Below are 24,286 nucleotides of genomic sequence, written 5' to 3' on the forward strand. Positions count from 1 at the left end.
TTCTCTCTTAGAGGAGGAGATTCAGCCCTTTTTTCTCTTTTTTAGGCCTTCAACTGATTGGATGAGACTCACCCCCCATTCTTAACATAATATGGATGCAACAAATCTCAAGACAGTTAGCCTCTGTTTCTTTAACTGGTCATGTCATCATGGCTATTACTTATAACTACCTTCTTCCTCTCAATTCTGTATTCTTTTTACCTTCCATAAGCACTTTAGCTGGTCATGGTTCTTTACCTGGATTTATCCCTGAAAGGTCTGGGCCATTAGTATTCTGGCCTGGATTGTGTTTCTGTAGTTTTCCATTGACCTTAGTCCCAGTGCATGGTAACACTAAGAGATAGCCTACCATGTTCTGCCCACTGGGAGGATTTTCTTTCACCATCATCCTTAAAGGATGTCCCAAGAATGGGCTCCTAAACTGTAGTCCATTTGGGATGGTGCTTGCATATCATGCAAAACCGTCTGTAGATCAGGCATACATCTTCTCTTTTTCTGTCAATTAATTAAAGAGAACTCCCCATGAAGCCATAGGTGCCCAGGAGAGGGAAGTGGTACAGCAGGAGTGAGGATCATATTCATTTGGGCCAGTTCTCCAGGCAGCTTGCTTGTACTTTTGATTCCTGCTCAGGGTGATTACATATATGCTGCCACTTCCATTTAGGATGGAGTCTTGCTGCATACGCCCAATTTTATAACTGGGTAGTAAGAAAGCATCCAGTTCATGTTTGACACTTCCAGTTGCATAATCGTTCAGTTGCCTGTGGTTAAGCATTCAGTCTCTACTAAGGCCCAGTAGCAGACCAAGAGCTGTTTCTCAAAAGGAGAGTAGTTATCCACAGAGTATGGCAAGGCTTTGCTCCAAAATCCTAGGGGTCTATGCCCAGGATTCACCTATTTGGGCCCACTCACCAAAGGACCTAAACAGCATCCTTATCAGCCCCTGACACTTTTAGCACAACTGGATCTGCTGGCTTATATGGCCCAAGTAGCAAAGCAGCTTGCTTGTCAGCCTCGACCTGTTGCACAGCTGTCTTGGTCTGGACCCCACTCGAAACTGGCAATTTTGGAGTAATTTAGTAAATAGGTCAGAAAAGATACCTAAATAGGGACTCTGGTACCTCTAAAATCCAAAGAGGCTCACTAGGCATTGTTCCTCTTATTTGGTTGTAGGAGGACCAGATGCAACAAGATATCCTTACCCGTAAAAGTGGTACCTTACCATGCCCTACACCAATGAACCCATAGAAATCTCACTGAGGTTGAAGGTCCTTGAATTTCTGTCATATTTATTTCCCACCCTCTAATACACAAATGTTTTTATCATCAAATTCTAGACTCTATCATCTCTCATTTGTAGAGTCTAATACACAAATGACTTCTCATTCACTAGGTCCCATCAGCATAAATGTCATCAGTATAATGAACTAGTGGGATACCTTGCAGAAGAGAAAGATGATCAAGATCTATGAAAAAAACTATGACACAGAGTTGGAGAGTTGATATTCTCCTGAGGTAGGACAGTGAAGGCATATTGCTTGTCTTGCCAACTGAAAGCAAATTGCTTCTGGTGGTACTTATGGCAGAGCTAGAGAAAAAAGCACTTGCCAGATCATTAGCTATGTACCAGGTACCGGGAGATGTGTTAATTGGCTCAAGTGATAAAATCAAACTAGGCAGAGCAGTTGCAATTGAAGTCACCGCTTGATTAAGCTTGCAATAATCCTCTGTCATTCTCCAAGATCCATCTCTCTTCTACACAGGCCAGATAGGTGAGTTGAATAGAGATGTTGTTGAAACCACCACTCCTGTGTCTTTCAAGTCCTTGATAGTGACCTAAACTTGGCAGTCCCTCCAGAAATTCAGTATTGCTTTTGTTTTACTATTGTCCTTCATAGTGGCAGTTCAAGTGGTTTCAAACTTGGATTTATGCACCACAGTGGTCCTCACTCTACAAATCAAGGAATCAATGTAGAGATCCTGGCAACTACTGAATATTTCTCTTCCTGTTATACATTCCAAAACTGGGCAAATAACCACACACTGGGTTCAGGGACCCACTGAGCTCACTGTGAGATGGAGCCAAGCTAAAACTCCACTGTTCATCTGATCTCCATAAGCTCCTATAGACCACAGTGACTTTTTGAGTCTCCTGGAATCAGCATCAATTTAGAATCAGTGTCTAGTAGTACCTAAGAGATCTGATTTTCTTTACCTTAATGCATATTTACCCTAGTAAAAGGCCATAGGTCCCTTTGGTGACGGTTGGGAGAAAAACTAAAAGCATAAATTTGGGGCATTATATCAGCATCTTCCAACAAAGGGACCTGGCTTCCCCCTCATTCCTTTGGTTTCATTCAAGGGGTTCTGGATTTGTAAATTGGTTCGGGTCTAGGAGTTGATTGAGGCGACATGCTTCTCTGTTTTCATAATTCGAGTTAGACTTTTGTTCACTTGACCTAGAATTTTTGTGCTTATACAGATCAAATTAGAATTTAGTAGGCTTCCTATTTCACTTCTAAGAACACCATGATTAACTAGACTGTAGGACTGCTTTGGTCAAAGTTCTGACAGCTGCTTTGACTCTGCTTTCTATTAAGAGAAGGTGACCACACCCACCTCCCTTTGATGGTTGAGTGCTACCACTTGGCCCCTTCCACTTCAAGATCTAATTACTCCCACTGCGTGTAGATTTCCTGATTCAGTGAGCTCAGTTTTCACTGCATAGACTGGCCAGTAGAGAAAAACAATAATAGCTCTTTTCTAGGATGCTGGAGTTTCCCTCATAAATTTATCTCTCACAGTCATGGTGAAAATTATTTCTTCAAGACCCACCCAAGGAAGATGAGTAAGTTGTAAATGACTTAAAGTCACTCTAATATTCCAGTTCCCTCAAGCCTTTGGACCCCTCCCTCTGCATTAAACCAAAGCCCATCTGACATCTCTCACTCACTCATGGTGGACCACCTTTTGGACCGTATTTTAGGTAACCAACCACACTGTCAGCATCCTCTCAAACTCCTCAAGCTGCAACATGTAATGCAGAATATATGCTTCGTAAGCCTTTATCAATAAACTCACTCTGATCCAACTTTACGTTTCTTCCGCTATTACCCCAGACCTTATGTATCCATTCCTACACATATTCCCTAGCAGCCCTCTGTCTGTATAAATTAGAGAAGTCAAGTGGTTCTTTCGGAATATGGAGCACCTCTTCAAGGGCTACAATTTGTTTCTTATTGTTAGGGGCCTGGTAGAGTTTGAGTCAGGTTAAAGTCTGGAAGCGAAAAAGAGTAGTTGGAGGAGGACCCTAGGGAGAATCATATTATCTTGACATCAGCTGCCTCAGGGGAGGCCAATAGATTTCCCTCAGGCAATGTAGGGTTATTTCCCTCAAAAGTGGGTAGAGAGGCCTCCTCCTTTGGCAAAGAGAAAACCTTCCCCTGGCAAAGACCACTTATCAGGATTTAGGGGCCCAATATCCCAGCTTCATCAGGGTCTTCCCACACATCCCCATGCCATCGTTCAAGATCCCATGCCTTCCCAATCCACGCCATCACTTTAACAGTAGATACCCTTCAGGCTAAAAGTTTAACTTGTGTTGTAATTCAGCCAGTGGCAGGATGAGAGTCTGTGTCTCATTTTAAACAAACTCAGCCCTACAGCCACAGAAGATGATCCATCTACCATCTAGAGATGTGCAGCGAGCATCATTTCCCTCTGTTTCCCATTTACTTACGTTTTATTTTGCAATATCCTTTAACCCCACATCCATGAATAAATTCTCTCTGGATCTTCCACTCAGAAATTATTTTTCCAACCTCATTCTGCATTGAAACTGACCCTTCCTCAGAATAACACCTATCGTTTAGAGACCCAGTTTGATGATTCTTTTTGCACAAAAGTCCTATACACTCCTAAAAGTCAAAAATCAGAGTTCTACTGGAAACGTACAAGGGAACTATTTACCTAAAATTCTCTAGGAATAACACCTTTTTATATAAAACACTAGAGACACAGTCTGTGAAAGAAATAATTGGTAATCTGGACTTCACTAACATTTAACACTTCTGTTGCAATTAAAAGAAGAGTAAGTTCGGAGATCTAATGCACAGCATTGTGATTTAAAGAATAAATAAAATACTTTTTCTCTGCAAAAGACAGTATCAGAATGAAAAGACAAGCCACAGACTGGAAGAAAATATTTTCAAAGACCCTTCTAATAAAAGACTTCTATCCAAAATATACAAAGAACACTTAAAACTCAACAGTAAGAAAACAAACAACACGAATTAAAAATGGGCCAAAGATCTTAACAGACAACTCACCGAAGAAAATATGCAAATAACAATTTAAGCATAAGAAAAGATGTTTGATATCATATACCATCAAGGAGATCCAAACTGAAAAAACAATGAGATGCCGCCCAGCACCTATTAGAAAGGCCCAAATCTGGAACATGGACAACACCAAATATTGTGAACTGATGAAAGCATAGGAGCTCTCAAGATTGCCGGTGAGAATGCAAAATAGTGTAGCTACTTTGGAAGACATTTTGGTGGTTTCTTATAAAATTAAATATACTCTTGCCATACAATCCAGTAGTCACGCTCCTTAACAAAAAGAATTGAGAATTTATCCCGACACATAAACCTGCACAGCGATGTTTGCAGCAGCTTCATCTGTAACTGCTAGATCTTGGAAGCAGCCAAGATGTCTTTCAGTAGGTGAATGAATAAATAAACTGTGGTCCACACAACTAATGGATTACTCAGTGCTAAAAATAAATGAGCTATCAAGACATGGAATGACATGGAGGAAGCTTAAACACCTATTACTAGAAGGAAGAAACCAATCTAAAAATGCTACATTCTGGATGATACCAAGTATGAGATTCTGGACAAGGCAAAACTATGTAGATAAAAAGATCAATGACTGCCAGCGGTGTTGAGAGTAGAGATGACTAGACAGTATAGAGAATTTTTAAGGCTGTGAAACTACAGTATTTGATGTTATGATGGATATGTGTCATATGCGTTTGTCCAAACCCATAAAATGCGTCATACCAAGAGGTAACCCTAGTGTAAGCTGTGACTTTGGGTAATTATGATATGCCATTGTAGTTTCATCCTTGGTAAAAATTTAAAAATGTGCCGTTCTGGTGCATGATGTTGATAATGGAGAAGGCTATGCATGTGTGGGGGCAGGACATATATGGGAAATCTATGTAGCTTCCTCTTACTTTTGTGGTGAAACAGTTCTAAAACTTAAAAGTCTTTTTTAAAAAAATCTCTGGGAACGAGGTGAGCAACTGTCTTTACAGGAAAATGCAGAGGTTAAGTATGTTGTCCCAAAGATTTGGGTTTTTGTATGTGGCTAATGTTTATTGAAGCCATGGTTTCATGTAAGTTGATTTATTCACAAACACTTATCAAGTGCCAACTACATAAGAGCTCATCCTACACATAAAGAATCATCTTGGATAAACTTTGAAATTTAAGTACTTATATATACAAAATAAGTACATGTATATGTATATAAGCAATTGAATTATCCTTATAACATTTATTTGATGATAGAATTCTAACATGCCAGGTTTCTACTGACATTGCACAACATCTGACCAGCTTTATTCACAGTGGAGATGATTTGGTCTAAGGTAGCGAGTCCCTGTGCCTGGGAGTCAGGAGACTAGCATCCTATTTCCAGCTCTATCAGCTACTCTCCAAGGAAACTTTGCTGTTCAAGTCATTTTGCCTGCCTCAGCTCCTAATATTCAAATAATAACCATAGTTTTGTGTATGTAAAAAAAATTACAAAGTCTTTTTCATATTTATGATTTCATTTAATTTTCACATCTATCCTGGGAGGAGGCATTATTATCATGTAAATGTTACAGATGAAGAAACTGAATCTCAATAACTATCTGAAATTTCTAAGGTTTCTCGAGCTTGACCCCAGCTCCTTTCTACTATACTCCATTGCTTTCTAGCATGAATTCTAAAAATCTGGGTAGCTCCAATTTAAATAAATTAAAAAGAGTTAGGTACTTATTTACATATCAGACATTTCCAGTAAGTCATATATTCAAAAATCTTTTCTATCAAGAATAGGAGACTGTGAATAGCTATTTACAAGCCCAAGAAATAGAAAACATAAATATGATCATGACTTTCAGGGGCTTAAAATTAAGTGGGTGAGGAGTTCCTATCATGGCTCAGTGTTAACGAAACCGACTAGGAACCATGAGGTTGTGGGTTCAATACCTGACCTCGCTCAGTGGGTTATAGATCCGGCATTGCAGAGAGCTGTGGTATACCACGCAGATGTGGCTTAGATCCCATGTTGCTGTGGCTGTGGTATAGGCTGGTGGCTACAGATCTGATTAGACCCCTAGCCTGGAAACCTCCATATGCTGTGGATGTGGCTCTAGAAAAAGACAAAAAGACAAAAAAAAAAAAAATTAAGTGGATGAGATCAATACATGAACCCAAATATAAGTGATTAATATATAGATAGATAGATGTATTTGAACAGTCTTAAGCTGAGTGATGATAAGAAAACATACACACTTGGAATAAACACACAGAAGTGTTTATTTTCTTTTTACTCTGAAAATACTATTATTTATTTGGACAATTTAGTCCTGGTCTTACATTTATATAACCTATATAACAATTTATATATATATAAAAAATACACATCATTACTGAATTTTTTATGTGAGATTTCCTTTTGTCCAATTTATTACTTATTCTACAGCATTTGTTTTTATAATTAATCACATTATTTTATGATTATACCTTTTTTTTTCCATTATAGTTGATTTACAGGATTCTGTCAATCTCTACTGTACAGCAAAGTGACACAGTCATACGTACATATACATATATATACATTCTTTTTCTCACATTATCCTCCATCTTGTTCCATCACAAGTGATTATATATGGTTCCCTGTGCTATACAGAGGGATCTCATTGCTTATCCACTCCAAATGCAATGGTTTGCATCTGTTAACCCCAGACTCCCAGTCCACCCCACTCCCTCCCCTTGGCAACAAGTCTGTTCTCAAGTCCATGATTTTCTTTTCTGTGGAAAGGTTCATTTTGCCATATATTAGATTCCAGATATAAGTGATATCATATGGTATTTGTCTTTCTCTTTCTGACTGACTTCACTTAGTATGAAAATCTCCAGTTCCATCCATGTTGCTGCAAATGGCATTATTTTGTTCTTTTTCTTTGGCTGAGTGCTATTCCATGTGTATATATAGCACATCTTCTTAATCCATTCATCTGTTGATGGACATTTAGGTTGTTTCCATGTCTTGGCTATTGTGAGTAGTGCTGCAATGAACATCTGGTGCATGTATCTTTTTCAATGTGAGTTTTTTCTGGATATACGCTCAAGAGTGGGATTTCTGGGTCATATGGTAGTTCTATATTTAGTTTTTGGAGGTAACTCCATACTGTTTTCCACAGTGGTTGTAACAATTTACATTCCTACCAACAGTGTAGGAGGATTCCCTTTTCTCCACACCCTTGCCAGCATTTGTTATTTATAGACTTACTAATGATGGCCATTTTGACAGGTGTGAGGTGGTATGGAACCATAAAAGATGCAGAATTGCCAAAGTAATCCTGAGGAACAAAAACCAAGCAGCAGGCATAACTCTCCCAGACTTCAGGAAATGTTACAAAGCTACAGTAATCAAGAGTACCAAAACAGACATACAGACCAATGGAACAGAATAGAGAACCCAGAAATAAACCCAGACACCTATGGTCAATTAACCTTCAACAAAGGAGGCAAGAATATAAAATGGGAAAAAGACAGTCTTTTCAGCAAGTGGTACTGGGAAAACTGGACAGCACATGCAAGTCAATGAAACTGGAACATACCCTTACACCATGCACAAAAATAAACTCAAAATGGCTTAAAGACTTAAACGTAAGACAAGACATCATCAAACTCCTAGAAGAGAACATAGGCAAAACATTCTCTGTCATAAATCTTACAAATGTTTTCTTAGGTCAGTCTCCTAAGGCAACAGAAATAAAAGCAAAAATAAACCAATGGGACCCAATCAAACTGACAAGCTTTTGCACAGCAAAGGAAACCATAAAAAAAAGCAAAAAGACAACCTACGAAATGGGAGAAAATAGTTTCAAATGATAACAACTGACAAGGGCTTAATCTCTAAAATACACAAACAACGCATACAACTCAACAGCCAAAAACCCAACAACCCAATTGAAAAATGGGCAAAAGACATGACTAGTCATTTCTCCAAAGAAGATATACAGGTGGCCAACAAGCACATGAAAAAATGTTCAGCATCACTGATCATTAGAGAAATGCAAATCAAAACACAGCAGTGTTTATTACTGGACAATGGATAGGGACAAGGATAGAAAGAATCAACATGATTGTTTCCAGACAGGTCTATACTAAAAACTTACAGTAGTTGGAAAACTATGCATTTATTAGTGTATGTCACATGGAATTAGACACTGGAGCAACAATGAACTGTGGGTTTGAGAGAAGACGCATATGGATTTTTTTTTATTCCAGGAGATAAAAATGTAAGAATAGATGATTTTCTATCCTGGGTCAGGGAAGGTGATCCTGTAATTTTCAATATCCACATAATTCAGTATAAGAATTTCCTCCTCACAAACACACCTGTTATTTTCATAATGTCTTGTCAACCTGAAGTAGAGCAAATAATATATTTTAAAATGTTACACAGTCCCATCTGAATACAAACCTCCAACTGAGAACACCACGAGGACAAGCAGACAGCCAGCCCTCACAGCCTAAGTACTTGTCCTCACATGCTCTATGTTTGGGGGATATATTCATGAATAAGATTGATATTCTCAGGGATGATGGCAACGGCTATTTGCCTAAATTTTGTCTAGCTATCCCTTGAGCCAATATAATTTCTTCTTAAAAAATAACTTACACAAAATATTTAGAGCTTAAAATACCAAGTTCAACTTACTGATTTATAATACATGAGTCAGATATACAAGCTAAGATAATTCATTTCCATTTAATAAATATAATAAGCTTTGCAATCTCTCTTGCACAACATTCTTAGACGTTTTGACAATTTTTTAGGCTCTAAGGATTAGCTACTTAATATTCTTCACTTACTAAAGTAAAGTAGGCAAATTTTGTCTGAAGTTAATTTTCACATTTCATTGGGAGAAAAATTGTCTCCTCATCAGTGTTCACATTTTACTTGCTGCAGCTAATTTTTAGCAAATACTAGTAAGTGAAAATGCCATCTATTTAATCAATGCCCAACCTGGTATCTTGAAGATATGCATTATGGGTCCAAAAATAAAGTCCAAATAGAAGAAAATATTTAAAGGGTCCAAATTATAGCAAGCCTCAATTTTCCAATTATACCTATAGCTTTATTGCTAGCTAGGCCTTCTTCTGGCACATTAAGCAAGTTTTGCAAGATTGGACAGAAAATGCACCCTGGATTAGGTAATGCAAAAGCAAAACAACCTGCCTTCCATCCTTCTAATGTGCATTCCATCCTTCTTCCAAAGGCACCAGGCTGTTTTACACTATTTAATATCAGTGGGGAGGGATCATGTTTTACTGGTAAGCTTCCAGGCAAAATGGAATACTGCTCAGTTATTTTAATGAAAGTAATCACCAAATCAGGGATGGTCATCAAAAATACTTAGCAGCACGAACACTGACAAACCAGAACAGGTAACAACCTGAATTACACCAGTGTGAATGAGACAAAGAGACCTAGGCTTATCCAAAGAGTCAAGAAGGAGCTTCAGTGGCCAGATGCTGGAAATGTTCAGCCAGTTGCCTTCAAGATGATAGACTGATCAAACACACTTAATTTCCTCCTGCTACCTCACTAAAATACAGTATAAGAATTTTTTTTAAACAAAACCTAAATTTTTTTAAACAAAATCTAAATTCACTGACACCAAAGGCAATGATAACAACATTGGGAGGCCAGAAAGCAAATGGATGAGTGGTGCCAAACATGGGGAGAGGGAGGAAAGCCAACTCCCAAAGGAAGCCAACACTGAAGAAAGCAGAGAACCAACCAATTTGTTCAATGTAATCCTCTAAAAATACAGGTAAAGGCTTCATCTATCACCTCCAGTAAGAGGGGCTGACAGAAGAGGGTCTATAAAAGAAGGACTAGTCAATAGCTGAAGCACTCCACGACCTTCCTCTTCACACCAATAGGTGTCTGTCTTTCCATATGTCAGTGTAATACAGGAAGTATAATCTGGAGAGGGTCTCTGGACTGGGGAATGCCAGGCACAGTTGAAGGCAGGAGTATTATTCTCAAAGAAAGGTAATTGACAGTTAAAGATATATATGTACACACACACACACACACACACACACATATATATATAGGAATAAGTGTATATAGATAAGATAGCTAGACATATACACATATTCCTATCTAGCTATCTATATACCTATCTACTTACCTATAATGAACATCAAGACCTATACCCACCCCCAAGCCTGCAACTCCCACTTATCTCCAAGAATTCCTACAGGCAGGAAATTACTTTTAGTCAGGATAGTGGAAGGTCTCTGCTGAGAATACCTAGCTTAATAAGAAACCAAGATAGTTAAATGGGACCTGATAGACATGACTTCTAGGCTTCAATATTTCTGTGTCTTCTCCCCTTTGCGACGTAGTAGGACTACATGTCACTACCCTTTAAGTTAATGGTGGTCATGTGATTAGCTTTGGCCAATAAATTAGTGAGCAGAAACATCACGTACCCCTTCCAGATGAACTTTTGATATTGCCAATTTGTTTCTCTGTCTCCCTACGGTCTGGGGATCAGGAAAGGATGTGTACTTTGGAGGTAAGTTACTAAGTGACAATGTAGAGAGTTACCCAGACTGGCAGTAGACATCCCTACCAATATTATGGAGGTATTTGTTTTTTCAGCCTGACCTACCCTATTCTACTGATGTATGTAGCTTCCCCAACAGACATGTAAATAGAACCATATTTGTCTACTGATTACTGAGCCCCATTTAAACACTCAAGAGTTCTAACCAAATGCTTACTTCCTACTCTTAAATAGCAGCACACAATCACAAATCAGGGATTACTACTTATTTAAGTGGGTAACATCAAAAAAATCATATCCACAAGCAGAAAAAAAGTAATTTATATTAAAGAAGAGTGTAGAAAGAAGAGAATGTTGAAAAATACTGTAATTAGCATCTTAATAAGATTTAAGAAGACCTAAACAAAAACAAAAGGGATATTTAGAGGGGAAAAAAATCAAGTTTAGTAAACCTAAAATCTTTTTTTTTTGGTCCGGCTTTTTTAGGGCTGCACCCACAGCATATGGAGGTTCCTAGGCTAGGGGTCTAATTGGAGCTACAGCTGCTGGCCTACACCAAAGCCACAGCAACACAGGATCTAAGCCGCATCTGCAACCTACACCACAGCTCACGGCAATGCCAGATCCTTAACCCACTGAGCGAGGCCAGGAATTGAACCCACAACTTCATGGTTCCTAGTCGGATTTGTTTCCACTGCGCCACAACAGGAACTCTGTAAACCTAAAGTCTTAATGCATGAATGAAAACCTCACAAAAAGACAATGTTTAGGGAATCTCCTAGAAACCAGAGTAAAATGATGGAAACTGGAAGAGGAAATCAGAAGCAACTCCCAGAAATCCAGTACTCAAATAAAAGGACATCCAGACACAACAGAGAAAATGGTAGACAGAAAATCATCAGTAAAGTATCTATGAACATTTCCCCAGATAGACATGAGTTTCCAGATAGAAAGAGTCACTAGGTTTCTGGATAGACCCTGTCATCCCATCACAGTGGATCTAACAGACCTACACCAAGGGACATCATTGATGGAATTACAAAATAAGTGAAAGAGATACAATATAAATTTAAATCTTCTCATCTGTGAACTTGTTTTACGTATTTAGATAAGGTTTGCTGTAGGAATTATGCTTCTCTAGTTTTGACTTTTAATTTTTTTGCGTATGGTCAAAGAATTCCTATTCTTTGTGTTAAAATTCCTTGTTAGTTGTTGACATTTGCTTTGTACTCTGCTGTGTGATCCCTTTTGTAAATGTCTTAGGTGTGCTTCAAAAGAATGTTTACACTGTATCTACTAGTCATTAACTTTATGATGCTATCTATTTATCTAGCTAGATTTATTTGTTTATTATACCAAGCTTATGAAAGTTTGTATTAGGAGCTGGTGTGATAAATAACACTCCTTCTTTTGAGGTTTGAACTAATTAAAATATAAGCATACATATCAGACAGATTAAAAATATCGGCTATTGTTAAAGCCTAGACTAGAGAATGTCCTTACATATGATACCTACTATTTCATCCAAAAATTACTGTCAAGTCAGAAGCATAGCTAGAAAATTACAGGTCCTCCCTGCAAAAAGAATTGACTTCAACTTATACCATGGTGAAGAGCAGGGAAGAATGCATCCTTACTGTGGGGCAAGAAAATCCGAAAGAGGATGAGAAATCTGAAAGCTCAGCATTTGGGTTCTTCTGCCCAATTCACTAATCAGAGCAATCTGTTCTCTGTCCCTGTGAAGGAACAGGGTGTAATGCAAAGCCAGGACTGTCACTTAGAACCGCAGGAAGGCAATGGAGTTCTCCTTTTCTTGCCCTGAAAATTTTGATGACCAAATCATCCATATCTTCACTGATTTTTATCTGCTTGAGCTATCAGTTAATGTGATAGTGGGTTTATAATCCCCCGCTGAATGTGTATGTGTCTATTTTGTTTTGTTATTTTATCCAATCATTTTCCTTTATTAATATTGATTTATTTTGAGAATATGCTAAGGTAACTTAGAATTGTTACATCATGTGAATTATTATGTAAAGACCTTCTTTATCCTTTTTTATGCTCAAAACCCATTTTATCTTTTATTAACATAATGACATCACCTTTCCTTTGGTTATTATTTGCTTGAAGTATATTTTTCCAGGCATTTTACTCTCACCCTTTATGTATCATTGTTATACTGCTAAATTTCTTTTGAAATCCAAACTCAATGTCTCTTTTCTAAATTGATTCAGTTCAATTTCATTTTGAAATTGCGAGATTATTTGCATGTTGTTCTAATGTTTGATTTTGTGCTTTGTATTTGCCAGGAATTTTTATTTATGTGTTTATCCTCTTCTTACTTGCATTAGATTTTATTAATCCCCTTTGCCTTAATAGATTAGGAACACATATACTCCATATTAATTTTTTAAGTTTTTAGGCTTTAATTTTTAACATTCACTAAAATACATAGTTGTCTTGAAAAAAGCTGAGGTTAATATTTCTCACTGACTTTTTGTTAAAATACCTTTATTTTATATCTTTATTTCTTCCACTTAGTTCAACTCTGTATTAAATTCTATGTTCTTTTATAATTAGAATTTTTTTTTAATTTTAGCCTCTATTATTGCTCTTGAAAATTACTCTAATATTTTGTTCTGTTAAAAGCAACCTGTCCTCTCCCTGAGTACTTTAAAATTTTTCTATTTTTGGAACCACTGAATATTACTACCATGCATCTAGGTATAGATGTCATTTTATTATCATCTTATTTTTAATAGCATTTAACCCTGTATTATTACTAACTTAGGATATAAAAGCATTTTGTGATTTTATTAACCAGCAGTATTTTATTAGTCTTACCGTCTTTAAAAATAATTTCAGAATCACTAATTTTAACCATTCTAATATCTGTAAATTATTACAACTAAGGTTTTGTAGGACTAATATATTTAATAGACATAATTTTAATATTTCATTTTTATTACCAATTGCACAACAATGGCATTTTAAAGTTTCCATTTAAAAATTATTTCTAGAAGAAACTTCACAGTAATAGTTCAAAATACCCACAACAGTAATATAAAATTGCTTAAAACAATTTGGCATTGTTTATATGAGATACATGTTTCCTTTCTAAAATCTTCAAAAAATCAGTAAAACACACTGAGGAAAAAGACCTGGTTGATCATTATGGAATAAAAGGTAGCATCAGGAACTGACAAAATTTCTAAAAGTATTTTTTCTGCTACAAACTCTATCCTGGAAAGCAAAATCTATTTATCATTAATTACTGGAGAATAACCAATAATTCATTTGATGTAGTACCAACTAATGACAACAATCTCCAACCTCACTCAGAGCTGAAATATCAAAATAAATCATACTACTTTAAACTTTGGTTTAGAGTCAAATCTCCCATCTGTTTTAATCCATTATTTAACTTATAAACAATTAGAATTCATTATTCTTACATAATTTTCAAAAAGATAGACTACTCATTGCTATAAAGAATCCACCAACGGGACTCTAAATAAATCTCAGACCCTTGTCCCACAGAGAATGGAAGAGGTTACCATAAGAATAGCCCCATTTATCAGTCAGACTCTCTGAAAGTCAAATAGAAAATCACAGAGATCACCTTTAGTTAGGGTGGTTCATTTTTACCATGGACCTTGTCTTTTCAACCACGGACCTTGTCTTTTCAACCACAGAGGCTCAATTCTTTTGTTCTTGGATTACATGGAAGTCCCAAGGAAACTTGGAAAATAACTCAGTGTTTTCTGTGATATATCCTAGACTCAAGTGACTCAATATCCTGGGTGAACCTATCAGTCATATTTCCTAGGAGATAAGAATGGACTAATCACTCCCTAGTGTCCTTGCAGCATACATATGGCTGCTCTTGGTATAAATGACCATGATTAGTCCAGTAACTAGTGACCAAGGTGGTTTTTATTTAACATAACAAGATCCATAGAAACTTTATTTCGCAAATACTTGTTAATTGTTCTCATAATGAATCCTTTCCATTACATCCACTATCTTTCTCCTTAGATGTAAAATTCTAAGTTCACTTCTAATTCTAATCTTTTATCCTATATTCCGTGCCACCACAATATGATCTGATGCCTTTATATTAGAAGAGACTGAATTTGAGGAAATAGACACTTTTTGTTCAAAATAAGACTTACAATTGGTGAACAGGTACATGAAAAGATACTCAACAGTACTAATCAACAGGAAAATTCAAATCAAAACCACACCTGTTAGAATGGCTGTTACCACAAAGACATGATAAATGTTGGCAAGGATGTGGAGAAAAGGAAACCCTTGCCCACTATTGTTGAGACTCTAAATTGATGCAGTCACTATGGAAATCAGTATGGAGTTTCTCTAAAAAAATAGAACTTACGTATGCTCTAGCAATCCCTCCTCTTGGTATATACCCAAAAGAATTGAAAACAGCATCTTGAAAAGATATCTACACCCCCACATTCACTGTAGCATTAATCACAATAGCCAAGATACGGAAACAGTCTAGCAGTTTTCAATGGATGGGTGGATGAAGACATGGTGTATATAAAAACAATGGAATACTATACAGACATGAGAAAAAAGACAATTTTGCCATTCGCTACAACTTAGATGAAATTTAAGGGCATTATGCTAAGTGAAATAAGTCAGAGAAAGACAAATATTGTATTATATCACATACGTGTAACCTAAAGAAGCCAAACTCATAGAAACAGTAGATTGACGGTTACCAAGGACTGGAATGTGAGGAAATGAGGAGATGCTGTTCAAAGGGTATAAAATTCCATTTGTAAGTTAGTTCTGGGTATCTAAAGTAGAATATGGTGACTATAGCTAATGATACTGAATTATACATACATTCAAAAGTCGCTAAGTGGGTATATCTTATTTAAATCTTCTCAGCACCAAAAAAGAAATGGTGATTACGTGGCCTGATGAGGACAGTAGCTAACATTATGGTGGTAATCATTTGTAATATGTTAAGTACATCAAATCAATATATTGTATGCTTTAAATTTACACAATGTTCTATGTCAATTTTATATCAATAAAACTGGAGTGGGGAGATTAAATTAAATTGGAGAAATGCATTTTTTTATAGTTTTGTAATTCTCTGTCCTCATTTAAATTCAGCAATTTATATATTCACCTATTACCAAATTTTTTGAATACAGAAGAATGGATTCCCTACTTTCAAAGAAAAGCAGCCATAGACATCAGAGTTCAAAGATCTTTAAAGATCATAAAAGTACGTGTATAAAATTATATTAAAACACATTTTTCTGTACCAATAAATATCTACTTTGGGGATCTTTTAAAATAAGTTAATACACTTAATTTTCTTAACCCAGTTCCCTACTGAATAGTGAACACTTAATGGCTTATGATTTTTCACTAAAAATGCACAGATTAACATTTTGTGGGTAAATATGTGCATATTTTTAAAATTATTCCCATGGAATTTCTTCATTAAAGGAGAATTTCAGGGTCTAGGTAAATATTCACCTTAAACATTTTTGCTATATTTTGGCAAACCTCCTTAATAAAGGGTGATATCCTTGCCAAACTGGCTGTCATCTCCTATCTTGCCTTTGTCAACTGGATGGTAGATAATTGAGACCTCCTCCTGCGTAAGAGTCTAATATTTCACAGTATCAACCACCAGGCATGTGCCTGAATTGTAATATTACATTTGTTTTTATAATAGCGTGGCTATCCCACCAGACTGCAAGCCACCAAGAGCACAAATAGAAATTTATCTTTGGGTGTTGCTATTATGCATAGAAAAGGTTGTTTAAAATTATTATGTTTTTCTTTATTCTGTTAATTCACTAAATCTCTAAACTGATTTTTCCTTTATGGGTCTTTGGCTGAACTTCAGTATGATTTACAAGCTTAATTAATTTCCCTTAAGAAAACAATCATTGCATCAAATAATTGTGAGTTTGGCCTTCTTGGCATGTGAAGGTTTCTTAACAGATGTCCAGGCCAGGTTGTGATTTGATCTGAAACTACAGCCCTGACTGCCAGGCTCCTCAAAGGATCTTTAGTTCTTTTCATCTAATTCTTATCTCAAGGGACAATCATCCTTAGAACCATCACATTTATTAGTAGCATCTCTACCTCTGATGTTTAAAATGGCATCTGACTGAAGATGGGGTATCACTTCTGACATCGCCTGACTTGCAGGCATAAGATTTAACATCTTGCTGTTTTCATATTTATACTAATCATGCATGGTACTCCCTGAACCCAGACCATTGCTTAGTTCATGAATGAATAAGGAAAATACCAGCTCAGGAGGGCATGAGAAAAAGTTATTCATGAATCCAATCCCAGTACCTCTTAACAGTGCTTTAAAAAGGAAAAGTAAATCCCTTAAAGCTCAAATTTATGTAGTTATCTTGGAAAAAAATTTTAATTGCCTAGAGTCATCATAGCTCCTTGTTACGCTCTAGCATAACAAGGGGTATAAAACCATGACTAAAATATTCACACTCCACTCCAGTCCCTATAAAAAAAAAAAGGAATCACTAGTTTATTCATCTTGCCTAATGACACAGAAGGGCAAAACAAGTACCCAAACAATGAATAATGATGCAAGAGCTCAGACTGTAAAATCAATATGTCAGATCAGTAGAGCTGAGCTTTGTTTTAATGTTCTCATCCCTGAGCGCAGTAGAGCTTACCTTCTGAATTATATATATGTATTGACCTAATTACATAAATATTGACTTCTCCTTATATGAATGAAGCCTTTTTTTTTTTTTCAGTTTCACTGTAATTACGGTGTCAATATTTGTGGCTGTAGTAACATTGAACTTAAGCTTGTTAATTATGACTGATAGTGGCCTGCCATGAGATAACCCAGACAGTCGCTCAGTCTCAGCACACTGGTGGCACTAGATCATCAGTGATAAATCAATAATTCCCTAGGCATGTCACAGTAAGGTAAACTTCTTTAAGAAAATAATCATTTTGTCCCCAATACTTTGGGAGCTGGAGTCTTCCTTAGTTTGTTAGGTTTACACAAAAGTAATAACCCGGAGTTTCCGTTGTCATACCGTGGTTAACAAATCCGACTGGGAACCATGAGGTTGTGGGTTCGATCCCTGGCCTCGTTCAGTGGGTTAAGGATCCAGCGTTGCCATGAATTGTGGTGTAGGTCGCAGACAAGGCTTGGAACCCGCGTTTGCTGTGGTTCTGGTGTAGGTTGGCAGCTACAGCTCCCATTAGACCTCTAGCCTGGGAATCTCCATATGCTGTGGGTGTGGCCCTAGAAAAGACAAAAAAAAAAAAAAAAGAAGTAATAACCAGCCTGTAACCAAATTTTGGTCCAACATTTTTTTTATTACTCAATGAATTTTATTACATTTATAGTTGTACAACAATCATCGCAACCAAATTTTATAGCATTTCCATCCCAAATTCCCAGTGCTATCCCACAACCTGTTTCATTTGGAAACCATAAGTTTTTCAAAGTCTGTGAGTCAGTATCTGTTCTGCAAAGTTCCTTGTGTCCTTTTTTTAGATTCCACATAGAAGTGATAGCATTTGATGTTGGTATTTCACTGTCTGACTAACTTCACTTAGCATGACAATTTCTAGGTCCATTCATATTGCTGTAAATGCTGTTAATTCTTTCCTTTTAATGGCTGAGTAATATTCCATTGTATATATGTACCACATCTTCTTGATCCACTCCTCTGTCAATGGACATTTAGGTTGTTTCCATGTCTTGGCTATTGTATATAGTGTTGCAATGAACATTGAAGTACATATGTCTTTTCGAGTCATGGTTTTCTCTGGATAGATGCCCAGGAGTGGGATTACTAGATCAACATTTTTTTTTAAATCAAACACTTTATCCCTAACTTCAATCTCTAGTCCATCCTACTAACAAATTATTTGATCTATTGACAGATGTCTACACACTTATACTCACAGCTCTGCATAGGTTTGAAGGATATCATTTGGTATCTGTTATCATTCTTTGATGAATTTCAATAAGGATCCTATGCATAATTTAACCTAGTACAAAATATGGTCTATATAATTTCTACTTTTTTTTAATGGCCACACCCACAGCATAGGGAAGTTCCCAGGCCAGGGACTGAACCTGAGCTACAGCTGCAACCTGTGCCACAGCTGTGGCAACATGGGATCCTTTAAACCACTGCGCTAGGCCAGGGATGGAACGTGTGCACAACCCAAATCTCTGCAGTTGGATTCTTAACCCACTGCACCACAGAGGGAACTCCTAAATTCCCCTTCTTAAAAATGTCCTATTTAATGATTTCTCCTTACATGGTTTTATTTTCATGAGAAAAGATTTCACAGTTACTGTAGTTGTGACATCTCTAGGACAAGCAATAATACTATACCTGAGGACATTTTAATTAAATTTCTTTACTTCAATGACAGTAGAGAAATATTCCAAATGCTTTTAAATACTGGAAAGTGTTCTTTACTTTGTTGTCACAAATTTTTTGAGCATTCCCACTCAAGGTCCTGCACTTTCCAACTGAAGAAAAGCAGACTACTTGTATCATATTAATCTTTTAGAGTTGGCTGAAACACACAGAGAATGCTACACAAAACAAATAAAACAGTGTGTCCCCGAATTGGGTTAAGAGCTGTGCTAGATGTATCATGGTGAGGGGGTTATCCATTATCCCATGTTTTCTCATTTGCCTCTACAGGGATACCCGATGAGATGAACCTCAATGATGTAAAGCAGATCCATCCAACAGACGGTGGTAGCACTTTAGACACAACGGGAGCAGGATGTGCAGCAGCAACGGAAACTATGGCATTGACTCTGATGGGTGTTGTGATGTTACTTCCGAGGCTTTGGTAACGGAATTCTTCTGCCCTGATATATGTCTTATTGGAATCTTAATTTCTCCCCACTCTTCCTCTGTGTGGAATTTAAAAATCTTTTCAAATGTAGCAATTATATTTATGAAAAGGTGTGACACCCTAACTTCTTAGAAGCCAAGTTGGAATGTTCACAAAGTATCAAAAAAAGAAAAAAAAAATCAGTGTTTAAATGATACTGTTTGAAAACATGTCTTCTTTGAATCTAATTTAGACATTCTAAAATTCTAACATATTAAACCTGCAAATGTGAAGAGCATGAATGTGATTTTGAAGAAGGATTCGGTATATCGGTAATTGTATTGTCCTCGATTCCAACCTGTTCCTTTCGAAAAGAAAAATGTTTTAAATTGAAGGGATATTTGCAGGACAATGACAACAGTACATAGTGTTTCTTAAAATATTGGAATTATAATTCCATTAAATGACTAAACAAAAACAGTAAGTAGTATGCATGCATTTTCAGAGATTCTTCCATTTTTTCAAGACTTAGAAAGAAATTACCTGAAAGTCAACAAATTATAGAGTAGATTGCTGAGGAGTATTTCACATAATTTCATTGAAGAAGCTTGATAATTTTTATCCATTGTAACTTAGCACTGACAAACTTTAAAGCTGAATATTTTGATAGCATCTGATTTGTACCCCATCATATGCAAAATGCATCTTTGGTATTGTGGCTCTGTTCCCTCCTCTCTCTCTGCCTAATGGATTTAGCTATGTTGCAAAGCACATGCTTGCTCTAGGAATATCTTTAATAAACTGTCCATTATTTGGTGGAAAACTTTAAAGAATATTGATCATTTTCTCCTGGAAAAATAATATATCCATTCATTTTCAAAATATAATTTGCTGTTTTTTTAACTTGATATTGAACAATTGACTGTCTATACAATTCTAAGGTTTCTATGAGTATCAAAAGACATGTACTAATACAGAAAATGTGGCATGCAATGTTTTAGCTCCTTTCCTATTTTAACATTGGCAGAGCTGCTAATCCACAATTTCTGATTTCCCAGTTGTGATAAGATGCCTCACAGACACTGATGAGGATGTGTCTATTGCTGTATTAAAGCAGGAAGATATAAGTCAGCTTTTATTAAGAAGTATTACATCCAGTCACTAGCCAGAAAATATAATTAATACAAAGTGACAGAATAGAAAAGAGAAGTGCTAAACATACAAAATACAAGTTCAAAAGGATTTGAAATGACCTCTGAAAAAGAACTGAAGGGGACTCAATTGACAGAAAATATTTGTCAGATGAAATCAATCTGTCCAAATGAGGAAACTATACATGATTAAACCCTGTCCTCTCCTGGGTTCTGAGTTATCCAAATGATCTGATGACAGTCAATTTAAACCACAATATTTTTTAACTGGCAAATCAAATTTTCTTGTCTGTTCAAACATGCCTCAAGTGTTAGTCTACCTGCCAGTTCTGGATGTCATCTTCCTAGGCTTCCACTTTACTTTAACATGTATTCCGTGATCTGCTTAGCTTACTGCTCATTTGTACCACCGTGCTCCAAAAATTATAAACTTAAACATATATTTTTACTATGTTAATTCAGCTCTTTAAATAACTCTGAAATGAGTAATATGAAGTCAACTATTTGTAGCACTCCAGCCCAAGTCACAGTTGGCTTGCCAAGGCAAACTTGTGACCCAAACTTTGAGGATTCACTAAGAAAAACAAGCAGAAGAATATGGTTCATCAGTCTAAGATGTGCCTAGATAAAATCAGTTGATAGAAGATATTTTTAGATATGGCAGGTGGTTAAAAGCAGAGTAGTAATAAAATCATTCAATAATACCAATGAATGTGTTTTATCAGCTAAATCTTACATACTCAAATGGGTATTACTTGCCTCCACATAGGCACTTTGGAGACTCTCTGTGTATATATATTATCATAACAATGCAGCTAGAGCTCAAAACACTTGGAGGTTTTCAGAATTTCTGTAAGAGCCTGAGGCATACTTTTTTAATATTTTCAATGAGGTTATTTATTTGTTAATACTCTACTCTGTAGCATTTTACATTTCTATAGCTCTTTATATTTTAAGAAGCTCTTTCAAATGAGACAAAGCATCTCATTTGACCTTCCTCACCTCTCAAGGATGGGCTAAATTTTTAGTCAAATAAAAACAATAACACTGAGAGTTTTTTTTTTTTAAATATGACTTAGGATTTGCTTCTGAAGAATTTTCCGTCAGTAAAGTCCAAAATGTTTTAAGCAATGGTAAAATTATTAGAATATGTGTTTCCTTTCCAAGATGACTTAAGGGATAAGCATTCAGGTATACTATATATATATTATATGTATATATTAAAATATCTCTCATATTGTTATAGACACATACACATCTTATACTGAGATCACTTAAAGGAATTTTCTTGAATTTGAGTTAATTTTATATAAAGTAATCATTAAACAGTCCAGTTTTTTGAATGTTTTGGGGAAGGATCATTTTATAATTTGAGCTGACCCTCCTTTTGCATACACACCACAGTAAGAGCTTTTATGCACACTCTCCTTTAATCTCCCCAAGAATAATATCTCTTCATTTTATCAGTGAGGAAACTGAGGCTAGAAATATGAGGTAATTGTTTGGGATCATACAACTGGTCAGAATAGAATCAGACAGGTGAGTATAACGTCTCAAAATAAACTATGCTTTCCTGGTTCAGAGATAATAAATAGTTCAAGAACAATAGTAAAGAATCATTAAGTTAGCATAAAAATCATTCAGAGGTAATTTATGTCTCCAAATAAGGATTTAAAAAACAATTAACTGTATAATTCTAATTGCATAATTATCATATTGCATATTAGTATAAAAGCATAATGGAAAAGAAAAATGTAAACATGAACCTTTTTTTCAATACCAGTCATTACTTTCCCACATGTATAAATTCCATTCAAATACATCAATTCCTAAAATAAACTAGCTACCAACAATGAAAACACACGCACACATTTTTAAACTCACAGAATCATGAAATTCCTTTTCGATTTCTGTGCAACTGAAGTGTTTAAACCTTTCTTTGGCCTAAGACACAGGATGGCATAAAAAATAAGGGAGAGAGGGAGGGAAGTGGGGAGGGATGAAGGAAAGGAAGGGAAAAAGGATGTGGCAGAATGTAATTTTTAAAAATCTTGGATTTGTCTTTTATCCTCTATTTTTCAGGAACATCTTATTAATGAAATAATGTCAGGAATGTTCTTTTTTTCATGAAGGGACAGAAGTTAATAAGCTATTTTCTCCTAAACACTCAGATTTGCTGAAGTACTCAATAATGATGCCTTGAAAAGGACTCAATTAGTTTATTGCTAATTGTTTTCAATCACTTAAAATATTGTTTCTATCATCAGAACCCTTCAGGTACAATTAAAATTGTTTTTTTTTTTTTTGAGTGAGTTAATTCAACCTAGACTTGTTATTCTATGAGACATTCACTGAGCAGTCTGTGATAAAGGTATTTCTTTAGGTTGCAAATTTTGGTATCCGATACAACTTACAAGGGTTGTACTAACATTCCAAAATAATTCTTAATGTTGTCAGGTATGATATTGGGCATATCAAGTTTTTTTTAATTGTAGATTGCTCTTTATGAATCATTTCTGATTAAAATATGGATAAAACATTTTTCAGGTTTAATATCTGCTTTCTTTTCCTTTGTTGGAATTACATGAAGACTGAGTTACACTTAAATCATTTATTATTTTGTAAACGGAGATTTAATCAAATGTAGTCCTTAAACTATCCTGTCTGCCTCCACATGCAAAAAAACTGAAGAGGAGTTCCCGTCGTGGCGCAGTGGTTAACGAATCCGACTAGGAACCATGAGGTTGAGGGTTCGGTCCCTGCCCTTGCTCAGTGGGTTAAGGATCCGGCGTTGCCGTGAGCTGTGGTGTAGGTTGCAGACGCGGCTCGGATCCCGCGTTGCTGTGGCTCTGGCGTAGGCCAGTGGCTGCAGCTCCGATTCAACCCCTAGCCTGGGAACCTCCATATGCCGCGGGAGCGGCCCAAGAAATAGCAACAACAACAACAAAAAAAAAAAAGACAAAAGACAAAAAAAAAAAAAACCTGAAGAATTTCATCACTGTATGATTTATATCTTCACAGTAGCAATAAATTATTTGGAACAGGGTGGGATAGGAATGGATGTTTGTGGGTAAATTTGCAAACATCTGACTCAAGTCTATCCCCTTCCTGCACTTGTCAATTGTCACATTGGAATCATCTTCACCATGAAATACATGAAAAGATTGTGCATTTAACCTTTCCCCAGAAAATTTTAACTATATCAAAGAACAAGAGAAAGAGGAGATAGAGGAATTTGAAATGCAATAGACTTAAAAGCATGTTGGAGAATATCTAAGAATCAAACTGGTAGGAGACAGAAGGAACAGGATTGACCCATTGGAATAACTAGGCAACTTGGTGAGTAAATTCTACTTTTATGAGTTTCAATTCCTACCTTTGAGAAGCACTGAATCAGAAG

At 36.2% G+C, this 24,286-nt stretch overlaps 1 protein-coding gene across 2 annotated transcripts in view; it reads left to right on the plus strand.

Annotated features, from left to right (window-relative positions):
* The window catches only part of GPC5 (glypican 5), a 1,358,912-nt gene extending 1,335,485 nt beyond the window's left edge, over positions 1–23,427 (plus strand). For both annotated transcript variants that reach the window (XM_021065368.1, XM_021065370.1), the window contains one exon: positions 19,597–23,427. In XM_021065368.1, coding sequence (XP_020921027.1) covers positions 19,597–19,754 — 158 coding nt within the window. In that variant the 3' untranslated portion in view covers positions 19,755–23,427. The remainder of the gene's footprint in view (positions 1–19,596) is intronic.

This window comes from Sus scrofa, chromosome 11 (genome assembly GCF_000003025.6).
Source record: "Sus scrofa isolate TJ Tabasco breed Duroc chromosome 11, Sscrofa11.1, whole genome shotgun sequence".
Lineage (NCBI taxonomy): Eukaryota > Metazoa > Chordata > Mammalia > Artiodactyla > Suidae > Sus > Sus scrofa.